This window comes from Scleropages formosus, chromosome 6 (assembly GCF_900964775.1).
Source record: "Scleropages formosus chromosome 6, fSclFor1.1, whole genome shotgun sequence".
Taxonomy (NCBI): Eukaryota; Metazoa; Chordata; class Actinopteri; order Osteoglossiformes; family Osteoglossidae; genus Scleropages; species Scleropages formosus.
Window position 1 is genome coordinate 1,963,788 of NC_041811.1, and position 23,672 is coordinate 1,987,459.

At 41.5% G+C, this 23,672-nt stretch overlaps 1 protein-coding gene across 1 annotated transcript; it reads left to right on the forward strand.

Moving 5' to 3' along the window:
• The first annotated feature begins 8,184 nt into the window (after nt 1-8,184).
• On the forward strand, nt 8,185-22,720 carry LOC108930658 (NACHT, LRR and PYD domains-containing protein 3-like). Its single transcript, XM_018746023.2, has 12 exons — nt 8,185-8,271; nt 9,412-9,472; nt 9,758-9,871; nt 9,986-10,046; nt 13,606-13,828; nt 14,324-16,100; nt 17,864-18,037; nt 18,218-18,394; nt 19,116-19,292; nt 19,382-19,558; nt 19,812-19,858; nt 20,449-22,720. Exons 2-12 carry the CDS (start codon nt 9,414-9,416, stop codon nt 20,979-20,981), a joined length of 3,519 nt encoding a protein of 1,172 aa, XP_018601539.2. The 5' UTR covers nt 8,185-8,271; nt 9,412-9,413; the 3' UTR covers nt 20,982-22,720.
• Nucleotides 22,721-23,672: the final 952 nt, after the last annotated feature.

Genomic DNA, 23,672 nt, shown 5'->3' on the forward strand with positions numbered 1-23,672 from the left:
TGTCCACACTTACCTGTAACGAGTTGTTCAGTGTAGAGTTGCACTGATTTGGAGGCTGTCCTGTAGACAGAGGTCAAGTACCAGGGTAGACTCTGGGTAGGGCAGCAGTCCAACACAGGGCAATCATAGACACTAAAAGCAATTAAGAAGCACTAGCTCACCTGAAACACATCTTTAAATTGTAGGAGGGAAACCCACCTGAATGCAGAAATAACATACAAACTCTACACAGCATGAGCTGAATACAAACCCACATCTGAACCCACAGCGCAGTGTACTACTGTGCTGGCCTGTGTGAAAGATGTTGTTCTGGAAAATCCATTTTCTTACATTAGCGCTCTACAATGGTGGGGTAGTGATATGCTTTTTAGTTTATTCCTGTCTTTCATATGTTTATTCAGTATGTCTTTAAATAATTTTCATAACTGCAATGCTTCCAGAATGACCATTTAATAAATAACTATTCGCAGTAAGTATACTGGAAGAAGAAGTGCCGACACAATCATGTGGGTTGCTAGAGAGGTGGGGGGGTTATTCAAAGGTGGGAGGATCAGCAGACAAAAGGATAGGGGGAAAGGGAGACACAGGGAACTGGTGTCTCGTGAGGGTGCTCGGGATGAGGGGCTGTGATTGGGGTTGCGTGCAGCCTCGTGCTCTCTCTCTCTCTCTCTCTCTCTCTCTCTCTCTCTCTCTCTCTCTCTTTCTCTCTCTCTCTCTCTCTCTCTCTCACGTCTTGGGGTTGTCTCTGGCATCAGCTGCTCACTCTCTCTCACTGGTCAAACCAGGGGAAGAAATACAGGCCTTGATTAGGTTCAGCTGCTGCTGTTCCGTCCTGGGCTCCGCCCCCCCTTCAGACCGCCCCAGTGTGCTACATATACATATAATCTATAGTTACCTGTAATGGGATCCTGGCCAGATATTTGTTAGATTTCTTTTTGGTGTTGAAGACTGAACTGAATGTATAAATCAAGGTATTAAAAACCTAACATCAAATTTATCTATTATGCCAATAAAACATGGGTTTAGCAATATTTTATGAGAACTAACTCTGGCTCTTGCTTTGTTTACACACACACATTTTCAGAACCGCTTATCCCTTACGGGGTCACAGAGCCTACCCGGCAACACAGGGCGTAAGGGGACACACCCAGGACGGGACGCCAGTCCGTCGCAAGGCACCCAAAGCAGGACTCGAACCCCAGACCCACCAGAGAGCAGGACTGCGGTCCAACCCACTGCGCCACCGCACCCCCTTTGCTTTGTTTATTCTTTGTTAAATGATGGCATATATAGAAATTGTCACGCCCTCTTGCCAGGCGACCGCACCTGTAGCAGGTCAAGAGACGGACTACATAAGGATGGGCTCAAATGCACCAGTTGCCTGCTGTACCACCACACCACCCCCAACAAAGTAAATATAGTAAAATATAAAATTGTATTTGTTTTTTTTTTTTCAGAAATGTTAAAGTAGATTTGTTATAGAAGATAACTAGCATGCAGTTTATCTATCCTGCTTCATGCATGATGTTTCCAGTAGACATACACTGAGACTCTGCACTGTATGCATTGTTTATAGAAAAAATAATAAGAAATAAATTTCTTACTGGAAAACTTTAATTCACCATGGCTTTATCTGTTGTTTTAGCAGAAGCTCAACAAATGAATTGAGAGATTCTTTATTTTCATTTGACGGTTCTGGAGCATTCACTATTTTCATTCATTCATTCCTCAAAGTTTTTCCTTTTTGTATTGGAAGAATTATCTACAACGTTTTCTTTTTTCTTCTGTCCCACACATATGTATATCTGTGCTCCCACAGTGTTCTCTAGAATGTTACCAGTAATTATCAGTAGGACCTTATTTGTGCTTAATTGGCTATATTTAGTATATCTTCATTTCTTTAAATATACAATATGCAGCAAATTGCAGGAGAATCGATCAACAGACAAATGTGGTGTCACTTTTTTTTCATAAGCTTCTACATGCAAGTACTAAATTTGTCCAAGTTTACTTTGATAAATGTACAATTATGCATAAACCCATATTTTAATTGTATCATAGATGAAGTTTTTAAATATTTGAATCATTTTCTATATTTTTCTCTTTTTTCACCTTAACTCATGTACAAAGAGGATTATTCAGTGACTGCATTTGAGAGGAGGTCCAGAAAACAACCTGTTAAGCAGTAATGCAGCTTATTTTGGGCATGGTGGCACAGCGAGTAGCGCTGATGTCTCACAGCGCCTGGGTGGTGCGAGAGGACGTGGGTTTAATCCCCGCTCAGTCTATATGGAGTTTGCATGTTCCTCTGCGTGCTCTGGTTTCCTCCCACACTCCAAAGACCTGCTGTTCAGGTTCCCCCATAGTGTATGAGTGACAGACAGCGTGTGTTCCGTGAATGAGCGACCCATTGTAAGCAGTTTATCTAGCAGTGTAAGTCTCCAGAGTGAATAAGGTGTGTGGACCGGTTACACTACATAGTATCCGCTGGAAGTTGCTTTGGAGAAAAGTGTCTGCTAAATAAATAAATGTAAATGTATTTTCATGAAACTGTTATTGGAGCTGTGTAATGACTAACTGATAACTGCAAATTAAACCATGGCAAAACACACATCAGTTTGAAACTGAAGTGTTTGTCATGGGGGGTGCGGTGGAGCAGTGGTGCAGTGGGTTGGACTGGGTCCTGCTCTCTGGTGGGTGTGGGGTTCAAGTGCCGTTTGGGGTGCCTTGGGATGGACTGGCGTCCTGTCCTGGGTGTGTCCTCTCTACCCTAACACCCTGAGTTACCAGGTTAGGCTCCAGCTTGCTGCGACCCTGTATGGGACAAGTGGTTCAGACGATGTGTGTTTATCATGCCAAGGCAGAATGACGCAGATGCTGTGTTCATACAAAAATTCTGAAAAGAAAATATTTGACTTTTTTTGCAGAAAAGGTACAGTACTGCATCTGACTGAACCTCAGGCATATTATATTTAGAGGTGGAAGACTGGCCAAATATCATGTTATGATCACACCAGGAGCAGCATTGTGGTAGAACAGGTAGGGTTGATTTTTCACTTCTCCTGGCTGTACAGCTGGATGTAGGTTGAATCTCTGTTCAGTTGGTGAGGGTTTCTATGCAGTTTACACATTAGATGTGTCTTGATAATCATGACCATCATAACAGAGTGCAGTCATCTCAAATATGCTCACCCAGTACAGACCCACTGTCACTATTACACTTTCTTTCGAAAGACTGGTACTTTGTCTGAAAAAGCATCCGTATTATTATATTCTTTGGAATCTGAAATGCCTTGATGTGGTTTTTTTCCCACAGCCAATTTCACAACTCACTATCGTTCAATTGGACAAGCAGCAGTGGATAATGGATAAATGAATAAAAATGAGTGAAATTCATGTGTTCATTCTTTTATTTAATTTACACCCTTAATAGAATCATATATTCAATCTTTTAAGTTACTGAATTCATGTTCTCACCCTTACCACACCTGTGTGATCATGCTGCAGCTGCATAGGTGAATTTACACTGACTAATGAGTTTCCTTCCCCTTCTTACATTGTAAATACACCATAATACCATACAGTACAATAATGCTGGTGACGCAAAGGTTCAGCAATTGAACAGTTAAAGGTACGGGTTCAAGTCAGAGGAGGGACCAATAGGACTCTGAAGGACAGCTGCAAACTTGTTGCAACTATGTAAAACATAGGGCTGATAAAAAAGGAAATTGAGTTGATTTGGAAAAATAACAAATAACTTCCAGTGCTGCATATGGAAAGGGGCAACATATGGCCCAGTGGTTAAAGCTCCTGCCTTTAATTTGAAGGTTTGGGGTTTAGATCCCTGCTGCTGCTGTCATCCTCTTAATAAAGGTACTAACCCTGAACTGATACAATCAAGATTACCCAGCTACAAAAATGGGTAATTCACTAACATTGTAATTTATCGTGTCTGCAAAGTAATTTAAAGTAAAAATATTTATGAATCAATAAAAATTTACTTGAGTTCAGTGATTTCTAGGCCTTCAAAAATTTGAATGGTTGTTGTGTTCAATTGACAGAATTTCTGAGTTTTTCACAAAATAAAAGTGATACTAATTGTTCATGAACCCCTTAAATCCAGCTGAGTAAAAGAGCTGTTGTGGTTCCAGTTTCAGGCATGTGGGCTCTTATTTATGCTGCTTTTCAGCCAATCAGATTCATTTGTGTTAAGTTACAGCTGGGAACAAAAAACTGAATCTTTTTTTTTTATTATTATTAAACAAATCACACACAATACCAGAACATTAATTCAGAACAGTCAACCTAACCTGGGGGAATTTTTAAAAATAAAAAAAAACGGAAATTATAAAACACTACAATAACCAAATATTACATCAAGACCTTAAAAATATCATAATAAGAAACAGTCTTAATAGCCTTCTTATTATCACATTCCTTGATAGTGTCAATGTACTGCTTAACTTCTTCAAGAAAAACAGAAAATATAGGCTTTTTATTAGCAAATTTTGACCTGTGTATATGATATTTAGCCAAAATGATTAATAAATTAATGATATAAGCCTGTTTCTCTGTGTGCTTATCAAAACGGAAGAACCCAAACAGTACACATTCATAATACAAAGCAAAATCCTTACATAATTTATCAATAATAAATTCTGAGACATCTCTCCATAGCTGTTTGGTATAACGGCAGTGCCAAAAGAGGTGAGGCGCCGTCTCTGGGCGAAGACTACAAAAAGAACAATTTACATCAATCCCATCCTTGAATTTTCTAAGAAAATGCTTGACAGGATAGAATTTGTGTATAATCCTGAAAGAGATTTCCCTAACCTTGTTGGTTAAGAAATATTTGTGAGTCAACAGCCAAACTTTCTCCCATGGGACCTTGTCAACAAAGGAGTTCCAATAAGCAGTGACATAAGGTAAGGTGGCAACTTCATTCCGAAACAAAGACCGAACCGCTCTGTTATTATTTCTGAGAGACTGCGAAAAACAGATCCTTCCACATGGAGTATCAACTGGGTTCACTACAGAAACAACAGCAGGGTAAGAGACACCTCCAAGCAGAGTCACAGAACCATTAGGAATAGCCTGCATCACCAGGCCAAACTCTTCCCTTGTGACATGAAATCCAAAACATGATATAAAGTCAGTGTAACTCATGAGAACTCCTCGTGAGGTCATCAGCTGGCCCACTAGAAGGATATTTCTCTCAAACCCACTCCTTAAAAAGATACTCCTACCCTTATACAGAATCTCACCATTGTTCCAAATATAGCACCGGTGTGGAGAAAAGTCGTGCTTGTAAATTAAGTCTCCAAGCCAACAGCGCCCATTTGTGAAAGGCTGACAATTTAACAGGTAACTTCTCTATGTTATAACTGCACATCGGAAGGAAGGAGAGACTGTCGAGTTGGTCAAAAACAAACTTCGGAATGAAATTCCAGATGGAGGCATCATGTCTCAGAAATTGCCTCATCCAGTTAATTTTAAGAGTCATGTTCAAACTAGCAAAGTCCAAGAAATCAAGCCCACCATTCTTACATGAGTTGACAACCACAGACTTCCGGATATAGTGGACACAATTTCCCCATAAGAAATCGAAGAGCATCTGGTCTACTGTTTTAGCAGTTTTGCTGTCTAAATGTACCGAAGAGGCAACATAAGTGAGCCTAGAAATACCTTCTGCTCTGGACAGAAGAACCCGCCCTTTTAAAGACAAGTCCCTCTGCAATCAAAGATTGAATCTGGTCCTTGTCTTCTCAATCATGGGGGAGAAGTTAAAAGCAATTCTGTCCAGTGGATCCTTAGTTATCTGAACCCCTAAATAATTAACCTTTTCTTTAACAGGGATGCCACTAATTGATGTTACAGGACAATCCTTCAAAGCAAGCAGTTCACATTTTTCAAGGTTAAGGTACAAACCCAAAGCCTTAGAAAACACTTCAATCAACTCAACAGCAGGTTGCACCTGTGAAACATCTCTCAAAAACAAAGCTGTATCATCTGCAAGCTGACTTATAATAAGACTTCTCCCTGCAATAGAGATACCCTCCAAACTACTTAACTTAATAAAATGACAAAAGACTTGAGCGACCAGAAGGAAGAGGTACACAGAAACTGGGCACCCCTGCCTAATACCTCTTTTAAGAGTAAACCTTTGAGAGGTGCCATGACTCAACTTCACAGAGCTGTTACCATTCGTATAGAGGGCTTTCATTGCGCTACAAAAGTAATTACCGAACCCAAAACTACATAAGCAATAAAAAATAAAGGGGTGCTCAACAGTATCAAAAGCCTTGTAGAAATCCAAAAACAATATAAAGCTCTCATCAGCAACAAAATCAGAATAATCGATTAGCTTACTTAACAATGATTATAAAATTTTTGCCACAGTATTTGCCAGAAGATTTAAGCAAGTGTTTGATTTTCCTCAATAACTGAATCTATCTGGGTTTATTAGTAACAGGCATATTTTCAATAATATAAGATTGGTCCTAGACCTCATTGATTATTCTGATTTTGTTGCTGATTCTGATTTGTTGCCAAGTCACCCTCACTAAACTTGGATTCGTACAATGTGGAGTAATAGTTATGACAAAAGCTGGAAATCTCCTCTGGGTTACTGGTAACGCTACCCCCAACGTTCAGCTGAAAAACAGAACTAAATTTAGCTTGCGACTTCTCAAGGTTAAAAAAATATGCAGACATTTGCTCCCCATGCTCCAGCCACTTCTGTCGAGACCTTACGAAAGCCCCCTCTGCTCTTGCTTTGTACACATCATCTAATTTGCTCTGTAGCTCAGCTAACCTTAACCTCTCCTCATTCGATATACTCCCAGGAGGTAAACTGGAAAGCGTAGCGATCTCTGAAACAATCCCCTCCTCCACAAAACACCTAGATCTGGCTAGTGAGCTGCCGTATTTTCTCAAAAATTTCCCAACTTCAAACTTTAAAAGCTCCCAGTTACAACTAAACATACCATCCCTCTGGGCTTTGTCCCAGTAATAGGTGATCAGCCTCTTCAGCTTTGCCTTCACTGAGTCATGTTTAAGCAGGGAGCTGTTCAGCTTCCAGTAAGAAGCCCCTCTACCGCAAGATGCTCCAGCAAAAAAATTTATGCTAATGTATGTATGAATGTAAGCTCTGGCTCCTACGAAGTAAGCTGTCTTCCCTGCCTCCCGGGCCTTCTGAACCTCTGGCCAAAGCCGGCACCTCTTCTCCCGATCTTCCTTAGAGAAATCCTCCTGAAACTGCAGGCCATGGCTCTTCAGGTAGGAAGAAGTCTTAGCAACCCTCCACACAGCATCTCTGCACACATGTGACGTGAACTGCAGGATGATCGCCCTGGGTCTTTCACCGCCATCCATTTGCCGGCTCTTGCCGAGGCGAAATGCCGCATCAACAAGCTTGTCCTTCTCGCTGGGTAGGACATTCTGGCAAATCTTCAGCACCTCCTGATGAAGATTATCTTGGTAAAGTTCCAGAACCCCCAACAACTTCAAATTCCGCCATCTCATATAATTTTCAAAATCCTCCAATCTCCTCTGCACCAACCTGGCAGGCTGCTCTACTCTTCCAACGTGCTGCTCGAGGTCAGAAACTCTCACAGTGACAGCCCTGAGGTCAGTAATAGCAGCCTCCACCTTCTCATTCAAGTCGGAGATTCGCCTCTCAATTGCGTCGGACCTGCTGTTTATCAGCTTGATGATGCTCGCTAACTGACACGCGACCTCACCGGCCGGCATCGCGGCGCCACACTCCAGCGATTTCTTTTTGGCAGCGGGCGACTTGCTCGGGGGTGGGGGGAGACTCCTCATCATCATCATCATCCTCCTCCTCGACTGTACACACCGCTGCGTCCTCACACGTCTCGTATGTAATTGTGGCCCCCGGCGTAGGCTAACGCACGTGCAGAGCTCACCGCCTTACACTCCTCAGCCGAAGAAGACGAAAGTCCACCACGCTTACCGTTACGGACCATCCATTGGAACAAAAAACAGTACACTATATAAACGAATAAGGATAAAAGCACTTATCTACTTAAAAATAATACGGCCACCTCTAATGGAAGCCTTTCCAAAACTTAGTGCAAGAGCTCAAAAAAAGCGTCCGCTTAGGCAGCCATCTTGGTCTGAGAAAAAAGAAAACTGAATCTGATACTATCAGTGATAGTTGAGCAGTTCTGTTCGCCATTTTGAAAGTCAGACGCTTGCAGAGACATCAAGCAAAGCGGTCATATTGTGGATACTAACCTAGTCATCAAGGTATGTACTCGGCTTTTCTGTGAAATGGAGAGGATTATTACGTGTTCTGCTCCTAAATAACTTTTCATAGTTTTTCTGCTCTCTTGCTGCTTATCGAAGGGAAATATTTTTAAACTTTCAGTTTCACTTCACTTGGTTCGTACAGACGAACTGTGTGGCGCGCAGGTCGTTACATAACTAAATTAAATAACAACAAAACTAGCAATAAAAGTTAAAAAAAAAAAATCAGTTCACAACACAAAACCTTTAAAAGTATTGAGCTCTTACATTTCTGCATTTTTGAAAATTTTTTGTCCGTTGTTTTGCTGTTGTCTACTGACGCACGACGATGAAAGCACTAAGCACAAAGAATTATGAAAATGTTAGAAATAGTACTGATGAACAAAAACTATGATCTAATTAATTAAAACTCTTTATTATACACTGTATGTGTGAAACTTCAGAGGAATAAATTATGCATGTTTGGACGTTGGTGACAGATCCTAACCCGCCACACCGAAAGATCGTTGCAGGACATGTGTAAATCACACCCAGTTTCCTCTTGCCGACTCTCACCCACCCTTTCCTTTGAGAAGTTGTCCTTTCCCGTGGCAGCTGCATTCTCCAGTGCGCTGGTGTACGGAATGACTGGAAATAAGGCGATCTGTATAGCCTCAGTAATTTAGATTCATTCGGTTACTGAACCGTAACGTGTCAGTGACATTGGGCTCTGTCATTTAAATGGATTGTATTTACTGTGATAAATAAAGGATAAGTTGCGGTTCACTAGCTCATAGTTCTAATCACTGCTGAAATATTTCTGAGGAATAAAATATCAATATTCTCATGTTTTGATCTGTTATATTATCTCACAATAAAATTAAATTTACATTTACATTTATTCATTTAGCAGGTGCTTTTGTCTGGAGGAAACGGGCTCTTCGGACCGAGAACATTATTTCTCTGGTGCTGGTGTTCGAATTAAATCGTTCGTAATGAACGCTGCCTCTGCTCTGCGTTCTTCTTTGCCCCATCCAAACCCACGGCGCTGCGCGCCACAATTATATCTAATTTTGGTTGGAAAAAAGGCTTAAATATCTTTTTTATTATTTATAAAGATGAGCTCTCGTGTTAATATGTTTTCTCTATGTACTGCCTCAGAAATGAGTCACCCTGAGGAGTGTAAGCAGGGGGAAACCTCCCCAAAAATGAGTCTGAACAGGTAAGAAAGGAGCTGTGTGTTTTTTCTGTTTGTGTTTCTTTACAAACTTAAGTAAAGGATTTATCTGAAGTGTGTTGTATTCTCTACACCGTTCACACGTAAAGGTAAAAATGTATGGTTTTTGAATAACTGTCATGACAGTAATTATTAATTGGGGGAGGCTTGGGGATGTGATGGAAGTTTTTCTTCATGGAAAAATTACTTTGTCTGGACAACTCCAAGGTCACAGTGACAGAAAGACATGCGCTGATGTGATTATTAGAGGTGTCCTCTTTGTGACCACAGAGTCCAGCAGAAGAGAACAGACTCACCTGAACCCAGCTGTGTGTCCATGAAGAGTAACAAGTCAATAGGTCAACCAATCAACTTCAGAGAGGGCCAGACTTGTACAGTTGAAAGGTAGATTTTGTTTTAAATGACGATAGGACTGTTGCATTATTCATATTTATATGCCACTTTTGTACTGTTTTTTATCCACATTTGTCTGCATTTATAATAATATTTAATTAACAGTGATCAGCTGAAGGCATGTGACTCAGTGCATCAACGGGAAGATTTATCAACCATTTTCAAGGTACAGTACTTGATAATTAACATTGCTCTTATTATTACAATGTTTATTGATTCAAAGCAAGTTCACTCATTCCTACAACTGGTTATTTATGACAGCAATTTAGATGACATTCTTTGTATAAGGGTACAGACTCTTCTTGGGACTTGAATCAAGATAATCAGATTTCAAGTCTGTCCTTAATCAGTTCATTACCTGCTGTTCTGTTGTCTTCTACTTGTTTAGTCTATATCAGTGGTTAAGTGCAGTGGTTGTCACACGGAACACAGGGAGCCGGGATGGCTGAACCCAAGTGCAGCGTTGTTTGTCAGGAGATGAGGGATGAGGCAAGTTTTTGGTGTCGGGGACAGGCGAAGGGTCGGTCAATCGGCAGTCATGGTCAGAGCGAAGATCCATGGACGAGGTCAGGAGACTTAGCGAAGGGTCGGTCGAACGGCAAACAGGACAGAAACGAGGATCCGTGGACGTGGTCGGGAAACGAAGCAAAGAGTCAAAAACTGGAGGCCGTGAGCGATGCTTGTGTACGAAGTGTCACAGGAAAGGGCAGTTGTCCCTGACAAGATTCCGCAGGGGTACAGGAGCTGCAGAGGGTCTTTATAAGGTGAGTGATTACTCATTCGTTAGTGCGGAGTCAGCTGTTGTTGCTTGTGCTGTGGGTGTGGACGTGACTGGTTAGAGCTGTGGCCTTGACTCTGAAGACCTGTGTTTACATCCCATGTCCTACGTTGAGGCTGATTAAAGCTGTAGTGAAAAATTTGATAAATAATAGCAAAGTAGCTTAATACTTTGAGTTCTTTGGAGGATCTTCTCAGCTGAGTAAATTAAAACTGATGCCGTGGTTCCTCATGTTACAAATTCTTGACTTGTATTTTCTTTATAAGTGTGTCACCAAATCAGCTGAGCTTACTTCAGCAGTGGTCACATTGTATTTTATACCTTTAGCCAATACTTTTCTCCAATGATGTACAACTCAGTAAAGTCCATGGCAATGCAGACATGTAACATTCAAAGCACTAGTTTATAATATTTTGGTAATGGGCAAAGCACAGTGAATTTGTTTGATACCACCAGAGTTTCACATTGCACGAGTAGCTGCCTACAGCATCGATAGACAACACACACACACACACATTTTCAGAACCGCTTGTCCCATACGGGGTCGCGGGTAACCGGAGCCTACCCGGCAACACAGGGCGTAAGGCCGGAGGGGGAGGGGACACACCCAGGACGGGACGCCAGTCCGTCACAAGGCACCGCAAGCGGGACTCGAACCCCAGACCCACCAGAGAGCAGGACTGTGGTCCAACCCACTGCGCCACCACACCCCCCCCATAGACAATACAGAGATGATCAAATGAGGTGGGGGCCAGCAGGTAGTGTAGTGGTTAGAACTGCTGCCTTTGGACTGTGAGATTGCATCTATCAAATCCCATCTCCTGCAGTAGTGCTCTTGATCAGATACTTACCCTCAATTACTCCAGTGTAAATGACCCTGCTGTATATATAGGTAAATAAGTCCAGGTGCCTTAATACTATTAAGTTTGGACAAAAGTATCAAGTGGATAGATAAATGGGAATCTATGCAGTACATTAGGAAAGAAATGGCTTTAAAAGAGGTGCATTTTGTGACCTTTCTTTTTTTGAGGGACAGAAGAAGGCCATTCCACCAAATCTGGGAAAACGTGACCTAAAAACTCAGAGATCCTATGGTATTCAGATTTTGGACCCATTATAAGTGGGCTCACTAGGTGACCAGAGGTGGTGGTGGAGCACAGTGACAAGGTCCTGTTGGTATCAGTGAGCAGATCCGATTTATGGTTTTGAAGGCCATAACCAGAGTTTTGACACAATATACCTATATTATACTGTATAATGAATAATTTGAAGATAGCGGTAACATTTAGAAAGTATAAATGCAGTTATAAATATTTAATTATCTGCTCTTGTCTTGATATCTGAAGTTGTAACTTCTTGGTTCAAAGTTCTTTTTCTTGTCTGCAGCATTGCCTATTTCTCTTGCAGTCTGATCTTTTCTACTTCATAATCTTTGTCATACTACCCTTCATTGCTTATTGTTTATGTCTGTCGAGGCCCCCATTGACTGGCCCATCAGCGACACCTGGTGCCACTTAGGGAAACTGCCAACAAAAGGCAGCCCCAGAAGCTCTAGCATTGTGGAACCTCTCCAAAGAGCAACCGGTGCCTTCCTTCAAGTGCGGGTTCCCTAGTCTCTGTGTTTTCCTGGATTTCCTGACCTGTGCCTGTTTTCCAATTACAAGTATCCTGCTTTCCCGTGAACAGCATTTGCAAATTACCTGACCTTCACCTACCCTTTTGACTACTCCTTTGCTTGCTTCTTTCAACATTAAAACCCGGAACCTGAACTCTGCGCTTGTGTCCGCTCCATCTGTGCCACCATGACAATGTAATTATATTTTCATAATTTATTGTAAATTTACAATGTACTTACTGAATTGGGGGGGGCGTGGTGGCGGAGTGGGTTGGACTGGGTCCTACTCTCGGGTGTGTCTGAGGCTCGAGTCCTGCTTGGGGTGCCTTGCGACGGGCTGGCATCCCGTCCTGGGTGTGTCCCTTCCCCCTCCAGCCTTCCGCCCTGTGTTGCTGGGTTAGGCTCCGGCTCCCCGCGACCCCGTATGGGACAAGCGGTTCAGACAGACAGACTTATTGAATTGTAAGGTGAATGTACTTATTTATCAGCAATAATCACTTTTAGGCACTTATACTTGTGGGGGACAGCTGGTAGCGTACTGGTTAGCAGTGCTGCCCTTGGATCCAATGGTGGCAGGTTTGATTCCCACCTTGGGCTGTAGTACCCTTGACAAATGTGCTTTCCCTAACTGCTCCAGTAAACTTACCAAGCTGTATTAATGGGTAACTAGGTGTAATGTTAGCATTATAAGTAACAAGTAAATGTAAACCACTTTATGAGACCCATTCCCAAGGCCGTAGGTATTAATGAAGCAAGATATTTCCCTTAAGTTTATAAAGCTCTTATCCCATGGATGGCCCCTTTTGGCTCCTCAGCAGTGCTCTTGGTGCACCATGTGGAGAATAGCAGTGTGTAATGACTGATATGATTATAGCCTTATAGAACTCATTTTTGTGTTAAAACACATACAGAGTCTAAACTTCTTAAATATCTGCACACCTTCTTTCTTCCGTTTTGATGAAGTGGGTAATGACTTAGGTGGTTATAGCCAAACAAACAAACAAATATAAGGGGGGGAAAAAAAAAATGTAGTTATAGAAAAAAAAATATATATATAGGGGGTGCAGTGGGTTGGACCACAGTCCTGCTCTCCGGTGGGTCTGGGATTCGAGTCCCGCTTGGGGTGCCTTGTGGCGGACTGGCATCCCGTCCTGGGTGTGTCCCCTTCCCCCTCCGGCCTTACGCCCTGTGTTGCCGGGTAGGCTCCAGTTCCCTGCGACCACGTATGGGACAAGCGGTTCTAAAAATGTGTGTGTGTGTGTGTGTATATATATATATATATAATTTTTTTTTTTCGGTTTATGTGTTATAATTGGGCAAATTTCCTTTTAGCTCCTTGAGGACAGTGCTGTGAAGTTCCTGAAAGATGAGTTGAACAAGTTCATGAGAAATCTGAGTCAGGATTCCCCAGCAAGCTTTGAGCCTCAAGATGACAATGAAATGGACAGTGAAGCTGAGACCCAGAAGATGTGTGGCAGAGAGGGGGCTCTCAAGATCACACTGTACATCCTGAGGACCATGAACCGGAAGGACCTCGCAGACACACTGAAGAAGAGTAAGAATTTTGTGTCACTCTGTGTCTTGCATGGCTGAGATATTCCTGAGATACACTGCGAGGAACATGCCTCCAGTCTTATTAGTCAGAAAACATGATATCATATGAAAGCTGTAGAACTGAAAGTTATGAGAAACGACGAAGACATGAAATAAAAATGAGAAGCTGCCTGCAAAATGGCAATAGCATCTACAAATATTTAGAAACCTAGTGTGTAATGCAAGTATGAGTGTGAACTATTTATTGTATGTTGCAACATGTTGTATGTTGTATTAATTTTATGCAGTAGCTTCTGCTTTGTTTTCTATAAATTTTTCCTTGTTCTTTTATACTAAATTATCTGAGTTTGAAGCTTTAAAGTGTATGGTGCTGACCGAAGAACTTAAGCCATTGTGTTTTTTTTTTTTTTTTTTTCTTTTCATTCTATTCATAAAATATGTGTAAACAAATTTTTCCTTGTCTTTTTTTTTTTTTTTTTTTTTTCTTCTTCTTCAGATGAACTCCAGGTGATATGTCGGCAAAAATACAGATCTAAAGTGAAGAAGCAATTTGAGTGTCTCTTTGAAGGGAAAGCAAAGCAAGGAAATCCAGTCCTGCTCAGTGACATTTACACAGAGCTCTTCATCACTAAAGGTGGAACTGGAGGGATCAATGATGAACATGAAGTGAGACTTATTGAAACAGCCACCAAGAGTCCAGCAATACAAGACACTGTGATTCAGTGCAGTGACATTTTTAAACCCTTACCTGGAGAAACGACACCTATCAGAACTGTGCTGACAAGGGGGGTTGCAGGCATCGGAAAAACAGTGTCTGTGCACAAATTTATTCTTGACTGGGCAGAAGGAAAAGCAAATAAAGATATTGATTTCACATTTGCTTTTCCTTTTCGGGACCTAAATCTGATGAAGGGTAAAAACTACAGTCTGACAGAACTCCTTCATCACTTTGTCCCAGAACTGAAAGGCTTGGGATCAGCTCAACTTGAAAGCTGTAAAATCTTGTTCATCTTCGATAGTCTGGATGAGAGTCGACTTCCTTTAGATTTCCAGAACAATGAGAGCTGGTTTGATGTAACAAAGTCAACATCTTTGGATGTGCTGTTAACCAACCTCATTAAGGGGAATCTGCTTCCCTCTGCTCTCATCTGGATAACCTCCAGACCAGCAGCAGCAGGTCAGATCCCTCCTGAGTGTGTCCACCAGGTGACAGAGATACGAGGGTTCAATGATCCTCAGAAGGAGGAGTACTTCAGGAAGAGGTTCAGTGACCAGAACCTGGTCAACAGGATCATCACACATGTGAAGTCAACAAGGAGTCTCCACATCATGTGTCATATTCCTGTCTTCTGTTGGATTTCAGCCACTGTTCTTGAGAAGCTGTTTGGTAATGAAGGTAGTGGAGAAACCCCCAAGACTCTGACTCAGATGTATACACACTTCCTCATCTTTCAGTTAAGTCTAAAGAATGAAAAGTATCAGAAAAAACAAGAAACAGAGATTCGTGAGATTTTAGATTCAGATACAGAATTCCTTTTCAAATTGGGGAAACTGGCATTTAAAAACCTTGAGACAGGGAATCTTATATTTTACGAGGAAGATCTGAAAGAGTCTGGTATTGATGTCAGTGAGGCTTCGGTGTACTCTGGAATGTGTACAGAAATCTTCAAAGAGGAATCTGGGTTATACCAGAGAAAGGTTTACTGCTTTGTGCATCTGAGTGTTCAGGAATATCTTGCTGCTTTGTACTCAATGTTTTCAAAAAGAAGAAAGAAACCAAGTTTGAAACAGATTTCAAATCTACAAATAACATGGTCTGACTTTCTGAACAGTTCAGTAGATCAGGCCTTACAGAGCAGGAATGGACACTTGGACCTCTACCTCCGCTTCCTTCTTGGCCTTTCCATGGATTCCAATCAGAGTCTGTTACAAGGGCTACTGACAGAGAATAGAATCAGCCCATTTAATTTGAAAAAAACTGTGAAAAACATCAAGAGGAAGATCAGGGAGAATCTGTCTCCAGAGAGAACCATCAATCTCTTCCACTGTCTTAATGAACTCAATGATAATTCTTTAGTGGAGGAAGTCCAAGGTTACCTGAGCTCAGGAGATCTTTCAGCCAAAGACCTCTCACCTGCACAGTGGTCAGCTCTGGCCTTTGTGTTACTGATGTCAGAGAAGGAACTGGATGTGTTTGACCTGAAGAAATACATTAGATCAGAGGAAGGTCTTCTGAGGCTACTACCAGTAGTGAAGTTCTCCAGAAAAGCTCTGTAAGTAATAATGCCTGATGTTAAAGAGCTGCTCTCTCATGTTACATTTATATGATGCGTTTCCCCATAGCAACTTGCAGTTATTTGGCCGTTTACACAGCTGTTTAATTTTAGTGGGACAATTTAAATTAAGTATCTTTCTCAAGAGAAGGGGCGCGGTGGCGCAACGGGTTGGTCCTGCTCTCGGGTGGGTCTGGCGTTCAAGTCCTGCTTGGGGTGCCTTGCGATGCACTGGCATCCCATCCTGGGTGTGTCCCCTCCCCCTCCAGCCTTACGCCCTGTGTAACCAGATTAGGCTCTGGTTCCCCATGACCCTGTATGGAACAAGCGGTTCAGACAATGTGTGTGTGTGTGTGTGTGTGTGTGTGTGTGTGTGTGTGTGTGTGTGTATGTATGTGTTTCTTTCTCAAGGGTACTGCAGCTAGAGTCAGGATTCATACTAGCTACTTCTGGGTCCGAAAACAACCCCCTTTAACCACTATGTTACCAGTTACCCTGTCCTATACTTTGTAATGGTATCAACCTTGGAGAAAAGCATCAGCTAAATTAATGAATGTAAATACAGTTGTACAAAGCATAACTGCCATGCATTGCAAGAATGTTGAAAATGATACAGTGCACTGACAAATTATTTCTTCTGCTAAAGATGCTACAAAAGTAAGGAAAAGCAGAATCTGGTGAAATACTCATCATTCTGTTGCACATTTGCAGAAAACACAGTAACTTCAAATTTGCCCAAATGACACACAATTCAAAGAAGGTACATGGATTTCTCTTCAGGTAGCACAATTCATTGGGTGAGATAACCACTTGATACGCAACCCAAATCCTCTCCAGTAGAATATTCATAATACAAATGGTCAAGGACAACAATGCAATTGATTTGGCTGCCCTGGCTCCCATCCAGCAGCAGCTCATATTTGACCATTGATAGCTCCAGTATGCAGGTCAAAGAGGAGTTGAGTAAAAAGCAATTTCCACTTTCATGTGGTTGTGATATAGCTCTGTTTTGCTTTTCAGTTTTATCTATTGTTAATAGATCAATGCCATTTGTTTAGATTGATTCTCAGTTCAGCTTCAGTTTAAGAGTATGAAGGACCCAGCACTTGAAGTTTGTTTGATGAGGTTTGGTTCCTTAGGGTCTGTTTCCAGAGTCAGTACTGAGCTGGATTTACAAAGGTCAGGCAGTTTGTGTTAACATCTGTGTTTTGTGTTTCATGGAAGATCAGCTAGGAGTCCTTTATGAAGTTTTATGTGTCTTTAAATAAGTTATTAATTTGACTCTTGGCAGCTGTATTTGTGAGATAACTGAGAAAGGAGTTATATTTATTAAACCTAATCATGACTCATTGTGCATCTAATCATTTTCTTCAACGGGAACTTAGTAGCACAGTGATAATTATGGTTAATTTATAGTCCAAAAGTATGAAAAATTAGAGGAAAAAAAAAGTTATTTTTGGGGGGTTAGCAAAATCTTTTTTGAGCTTGAACAATCACCTGTGTCCTGAGCCCTGTTTTTAAATGAATAATGTGTCCATGAGCATAAGTTTCTACTGACCTGTGTAACAGTTATCATCTTAATGCTGATCTTCTACAGTCGATGAGGAGTTTAAAAAAAAGTCCTTTTTTAGTTGATTTTACTTATTTATTGTAATTTTATATTTCCAGATAAACGAGGGAAAAATGCACTGTATTTGAGTAAACCTCAGATACTTTGATGAAATATTTAATTATCTGTCCAAATTTTATATTTTCTTTCTAAGGCTGAACCAGTGCGAACTCACAGAGGACTGTTGTGAGACTCTGACCTCAGTTCTCACCTCAAACTCCTCACATCTGAAAAAGTTAGACCTGAGTGACAATGACCTGCAGGATTCAGGGGTGGAGATACTCTCCGCTGGACTGGGGAACAAACACTGTAAACTGGACACACTGAGGTCAGTACTACTGTAAGAATAGTGTTTAGTGTGTGTCTTTCTACAGAGTATCATAAAGAGTGAATAAAACTAAAAAGTAAGTACATTTCAACCTGATCTCTATCTTTTTGTTAGTAAGGGTGTATTCGTTTATTTATTACTGGTAATTTTTCAGTTTAATTTTTGTGTTTTTCTCTGTAGACTGTCTGGATGTTGTGTCACAGAGCAAGGCTGTTCTTTTCTGGCTTCTGCTCTGTGTTCAAACCCTTGTTCATATCTGAGAAGGCTGGATCTGAGCTACAACAAACTGCAAGATTCAGGAGTGGAGATACTCTCTATGCTGTTGAACCATCAACACTGTAACCTGCAGATACTGAGGTATGCGTGTTTACATAACAGAAGGTAAATGGTGTGGTAAAGCTGTTTTCCTCACATGTCGGCATTGTTACGTTAATTTTGGAATTGATCTTTTTTTCTCGGTTTGAGATTCTTTGGAACTTTAAGGCACAGGAAATCTTAAAATGTTGGTCTTTTAAAGTTCTCACCAGATGTTATCTTCACAGATGTACATGCATTTGTATAGGATGTATGGCTGCACTAATGTTAATGCGCCCCTGTGTGTCCTGTGTGTTTACACTCCAGCACATCTCCATTCTGTCTTTTAATATTACAGAAAACTTACTGATTATTATTTTCTGTGCTAGTGGAGGCCTTTTACTCTCGTTTCCCTAGTTCTGTGAAAAAGTACCAAGTTACAGAGATGCTTTGTATTCTAGAATTCTCTACAGCAAGCTATGTCAAAAATAAAAATACTTCAGCTTTGATCTGCATGTTTTTATCAGTAAGAATGTATTAATTTATTTATTACTGGTCATTTTTGAGTTTAAAGGGGTGCGGTGGTGTGGCGGGCTTGCCCAAGTCCCACTCTCTGATGGGTCAGGGGTTCGAGTCCCACTTGGGGTGCCTTGTTGCACACTGGTGTCCTGCCCGTGTGCTGCTGGGTCAGGCTCTTGCTCACCGCAACCCTGTTCGGGACAAGTGGCCTCAGTAAGTGTGTGTGTGATTTTTGAGTTTAATTTCTGTGTATGTCTTTCTATAGACTGTCTGGCTGTGGTGTGACAGACGGAGGCTGTGATTCTCTGGCTTCAGCTCTGGATCTGAACCCTTGTTCACACCTGAGAGAGTTAGACCTGAGTGACAATGACCTGCAGGATTCAGGGGTGGAGATACTCTCCGCTGCACTGGGGAACAAACACTGTAAACTGGAGATATTGAGGTCAGTAACACTGGGGAATAAACACTGTACATGATCAACAATGTGTGTATCACTGAGAGTACAGTGTTTTAGTGTGTGTCTCTCTACAGACTCTCTGGCTGTTGGGTCACAGAGGGAGGCTGTGCTTCTCTGGCTTCAGCTCTGCATTCGAACCCCTTTTCACACCTGAGAGAACTGGATCTGAGCTACAATTACCCAGGAGACTCAGGAATGAAGCTGTTCTCTGATCTCCTGGAGGATCCACAGTGTAAACTGGAGACACTGCAGTAAGTGTGTGTTTGTGTGTGTGTGTGTGTGTGTGTGTGTGTGTGTGTGTGTGTGTCGTTACTACCAACCCTTATACTTGTGTGTAGAAGTTGTTCCATCAAATGAATGAGTCCATGTGACAGTGTGAGAACAGTAAAGAGCTCATAGTCAGTTGTTCTCCCACTGTCACAGGGCTCTGAGTTTCCACACACATTTCATAGACAGGCTGTGTGTGTCTCTCAGTCACAGTGTGTCCTTCTGCTTCTCCTACAGTGTGGACCATAGTGGACAGTGCAGAATTAGACCAGGACCAAAGAAATGTAAGTGTATTTGTACTGAAGAGTTACTTCAGGTGTTCATGATGATGGTGTGTGTGACTTTTCCTCCTGTCTGTGTGACTGATGTGATCTTCATCACGGCTGTGTTAGTGATGTCAGATACACTTGGGAGTGTTTTCTGAAGAAGTTGCTTAAGGTATCTGAGTTAAACTGTGAAGTCCTCAAATTGCCACTTGTTCCTACACATACATACATGTAGTGAAGTTTAGCTGTTTATTAGGAATGAACTATTTTAAAATATATAACTGTAGCCCATTATTTCACAATTATATTGTAACAACTCAGGAAAGAAAGGTGTGTTCATTTTTCTCTTTATTTACATACTGCAAAATATGATAGTTATAGTCTTATGGTCCTACTGTTAGGTTTACTCTAAAAAAGATAATAATAATAAGATAATAAGAACATGGTTTGCAGTTGTGTGTGACTCACCCCACCTCCCCTCTGCTGCTGCAGGCAAAGTGTTATACAATTTAGTTTTAACCAGTAGATTTTAAATTAATATAAATGTTGCTAGTATCCTGGTTAACTGTGTTTTTACTGTGTGTTTAACCATGTTTTTTTTTCTACAGACTCTTTCCAGCTCACACTGGACCCCAACACAGCAAACAGACACCTATATCTGCCTTCGGGCAACAGGGAGGTGACTGGTGGAGCAGAGGAGTTGCATCCACATCCAGATCACCCAGAAAGATTTGACTGTTATAGACAAGTTCTGTGTAAAGAAAGTCTATCTGGTCGCTGTTATTGGGAGGTTCAGTGGGGGGGAGATGGGGCTGAAATAGGAGTGACTTATAAAGGAATCCAGAGGAAAGGAGGCAGTGATGACTGTCGGCTTGGATACAATGACAAGTCCTGGATTTTGTGCTGTTCTCACAAGAAATGCTTTGTGAAACACAATAAGAAGGACACTAACATACCTCTACCCACCCCACACAGAGTGGGAGTGTATGTGGACTGTGTGTCCGGCACTCTGTCCTTCTACAGTGTCTCCTCTGGTAAACTGACTCTCCTGTACAGGTTCACCTCCACGTTCACTGAGTCCCTCTGTCCTGCTCTTAGGATTTATTTTAACTCCTCAGTCTCTCTGTGTGAGCTGGAATAGAAACATACATACACCTAGCACCAGTCCATCACAAGGCAATCATACACACTAAGGCCAATTTAGAGGCACCTGTTCGCCTGAAATATGTCTTTGGATTGTAGGATGGAAACCCACACGATCACAAAAAACTTACAAACTCTACGCTGTCTGGGCTGAATTCAAACCCACATCTGAACTCACAGCCCGGTGATACCCACTGTGCTGCCCTGTGTCAAATGGAATAAATCCATTTCCTCAGAACAGTAAGACTTGTTCTTACACTAGTTTTCTGTAGTGGTGGTGTAGTGATGCCTCTTTTGGTTTTGTTCATGTCTGTCGTTCAGAGGTTTCTTCAGAATATCTTTTTAAAAAGCCTTCATGATTGCATACATCCATGATTCCTGTTCAGTCTGGATAGTTAACATGCAATCAACCACTGCATCCTCCTTAGTTTGCTAGAACATCTTGGTTTCAAAGAGCTGCCACTGAAACGGTATGAAACCAACCTGTCTGGCAGCTCCAACCAGTTAGTTTGATGCAGTGCTCTTTCTGACTCTCTGTCTCAACTTTTTTCATCTGGTGTGCAACAGGGCTCAGCTCCTTGCCGTTTTTGAAATCTGTTGTTCACTTTTCCTTTCTTTTCACCAAACGAACACAGATATGCCGTCACACGTTTCAGCATGTGCCTTTGACATATCTGCATATCAAACTGACATATCTGCCCATTTTTCATCATCTTTGTAGGTGTTATTGTAACAACCCGCATTATTGTGTTTAGGCAGGAAGACTTGCTTAATGTAAATAATAACTTGTAAGTAGCATGTGCAACCACTGGGGGCACTTCTGGGGAAAATAGTGGGGTGACCGTGTGCGCCAGTCTCTAAGGAGTGAATCTGGGAGTGTTAAGCAGGCTGGAAAGGCTGGCTTGAGGTGCAGGTCCTGGAGGAAATGGGGCTTTTGGATCAAGAGCATTATTTCTCTGTGTGCTGGTGTTTAATAATCTGTTTGACATGAATGTTCTCTCTGCATTCTTCCTTACCCCATCCAAACCTGTGGTGCTGCATGCCACGGTATTTTTAAGGAGTTCTTTGTAAGTGTTTGTTAATTTCTCTCATGAGATCACTATTTTAGAATTTTAGCTGTTTTCTTTTCAGTAATTGTCTTGCAGATGTTTTGCTTGTATAGTTGTTTTGTTTCATTTCTGACCTTACTGTGTAGGAAATATTGTTTCACTGAGCAAAACCCTTTTCTGTAAGGGTTTATTCAGTTTGATATTGTCCTTTAGTTTCTATTTCTGGTGGGATTTCCATGTTCTTCATATTGGTTTCCCTTCAGCTGTTGCTGAAATTGTCTGGATATGATAATTTGGTTCAGGTGGGTTTAGCGATGATGTCAGATGTCACCACCCAGGTTTTGGCCTCTGATCACATCCTTTTCATTATCAGACAAAGATTTTCCAGCAACTTCACCTTCTTGCTTGTATTTTAATCATTTATATTATAATACAATATTGTCAATATAGTGAGTAATATTCACGTGTGTTCATGTAATAGTTACATAGTGTAGTCAAACAAAACATGTTTCAGGTAAGTTTTATTATATTTGTTTCTGTGGATTGCTATGTATGAGTTTATGTACAAGATATTGAACATAATATTTCAACCTAATTGCTTCTTGTGGGTTGTGTCAATTTACATTGGCTGTTTTTTTCCCTAGAGGGGGCGCAGTGGGTTGGACCTCGTCCTGCTCTCCAGTGGGTCTGGGGTTCATGTTCTGTTTGGGGTGCCTTGCGACAGACTGACATCCCGTCCTAGGTGTGTCCCCTCCCCCTCCAGCCTTGCACCTTGTGTTGCCGGGTTGGGCTCCAGCTCCCTGCGACCCCATATGGGACAAGCGGTTCAGATGGCGTGTGTGTGTGTGTGTGTGTGTGTGTGTGTGTGTGTGTGTGTGTGTGTGTGTGTGTGTTTCTTTTGTTTCATGAGGCTTTTGTGTTGTTTGTCTCTTTTGCTTGGCTTTATTTTGCATAGTTTGTTTTCTTCATTTTGTATATGATTTTTTTTTTTTCATTTTGTTTCTTATCTTTTTTGGTTCGTTCTTCTGTTACAGCGTTAGACTTTGTCATGTTTCATGTTCTGTTTTGTTGTTTCTGATTTTGTTTGTGCTGTGCTCCTACCCATGTTGGACAGCACAGAGGCAAGACTTATTGGACATGGACCGTCACCCTGTTACAAATCAGTCGACAATGACTGATGGCGCTGAGCTCAGTGTGGAGTCCGGGGAAACGGTGTGCAACACAATGTGGAGGTCATTCAGCTTATTTTAATCTGGTCTTTTTGTGCTCGTGGTCCAAACCCTCAATGGAATCTTAATGATATTTCAGTGCCAACTGTTAAACTTGTGTTTTTGTTATTTTAAATGAACTTCTATGTGTAAATCTGATACACGAAATTACTGTCAATATGAACCCAGTTTAGGAGTGGAAGGTGTTATGTTGGTGCTGGTGTCTTGACCTGGGCTTCCTGCACATGCGTTCTTTGCATGTGTGGTTGTGTTATTGGCATTGTCATGACTTTTGCACCATGTGCTGTATTTCAGAGTGAGGTCACATGTGTGAGTAGTTGCTGCTGAGGAGAAACATTGACTGTATAATTCTTCTGGTTGCCCTCCTGCCCTTACACACTAGGGCTGGTTTTCATCCTCTATCATTGTGCA

Bases quoted from the DNA above. Each gene is read 5' to 3' on its own strand.
- LOC108930658 (XM_018746023.2), top strand. From the start codon at position 9,414: ATGAGTCACCCTGAGGAGTGTAAGCAGGGGGAAACCTCCCCAAAAATG. The intron at 9,473-9,757 runs GTAAGAAAGGAG...TTGTGACCACAG, and splicing joins CCAAAAATGAGTCTGAACAG to AGTCCAGCAGAAGAGAACAG. The intron at 19,293-19,381 runs GTCAGTAACACT...GTCTCTCTACAG, and splicing joins TGTAAACTGGAGATATTGAG to ACTCTCTGGCTGTTGGGTCA.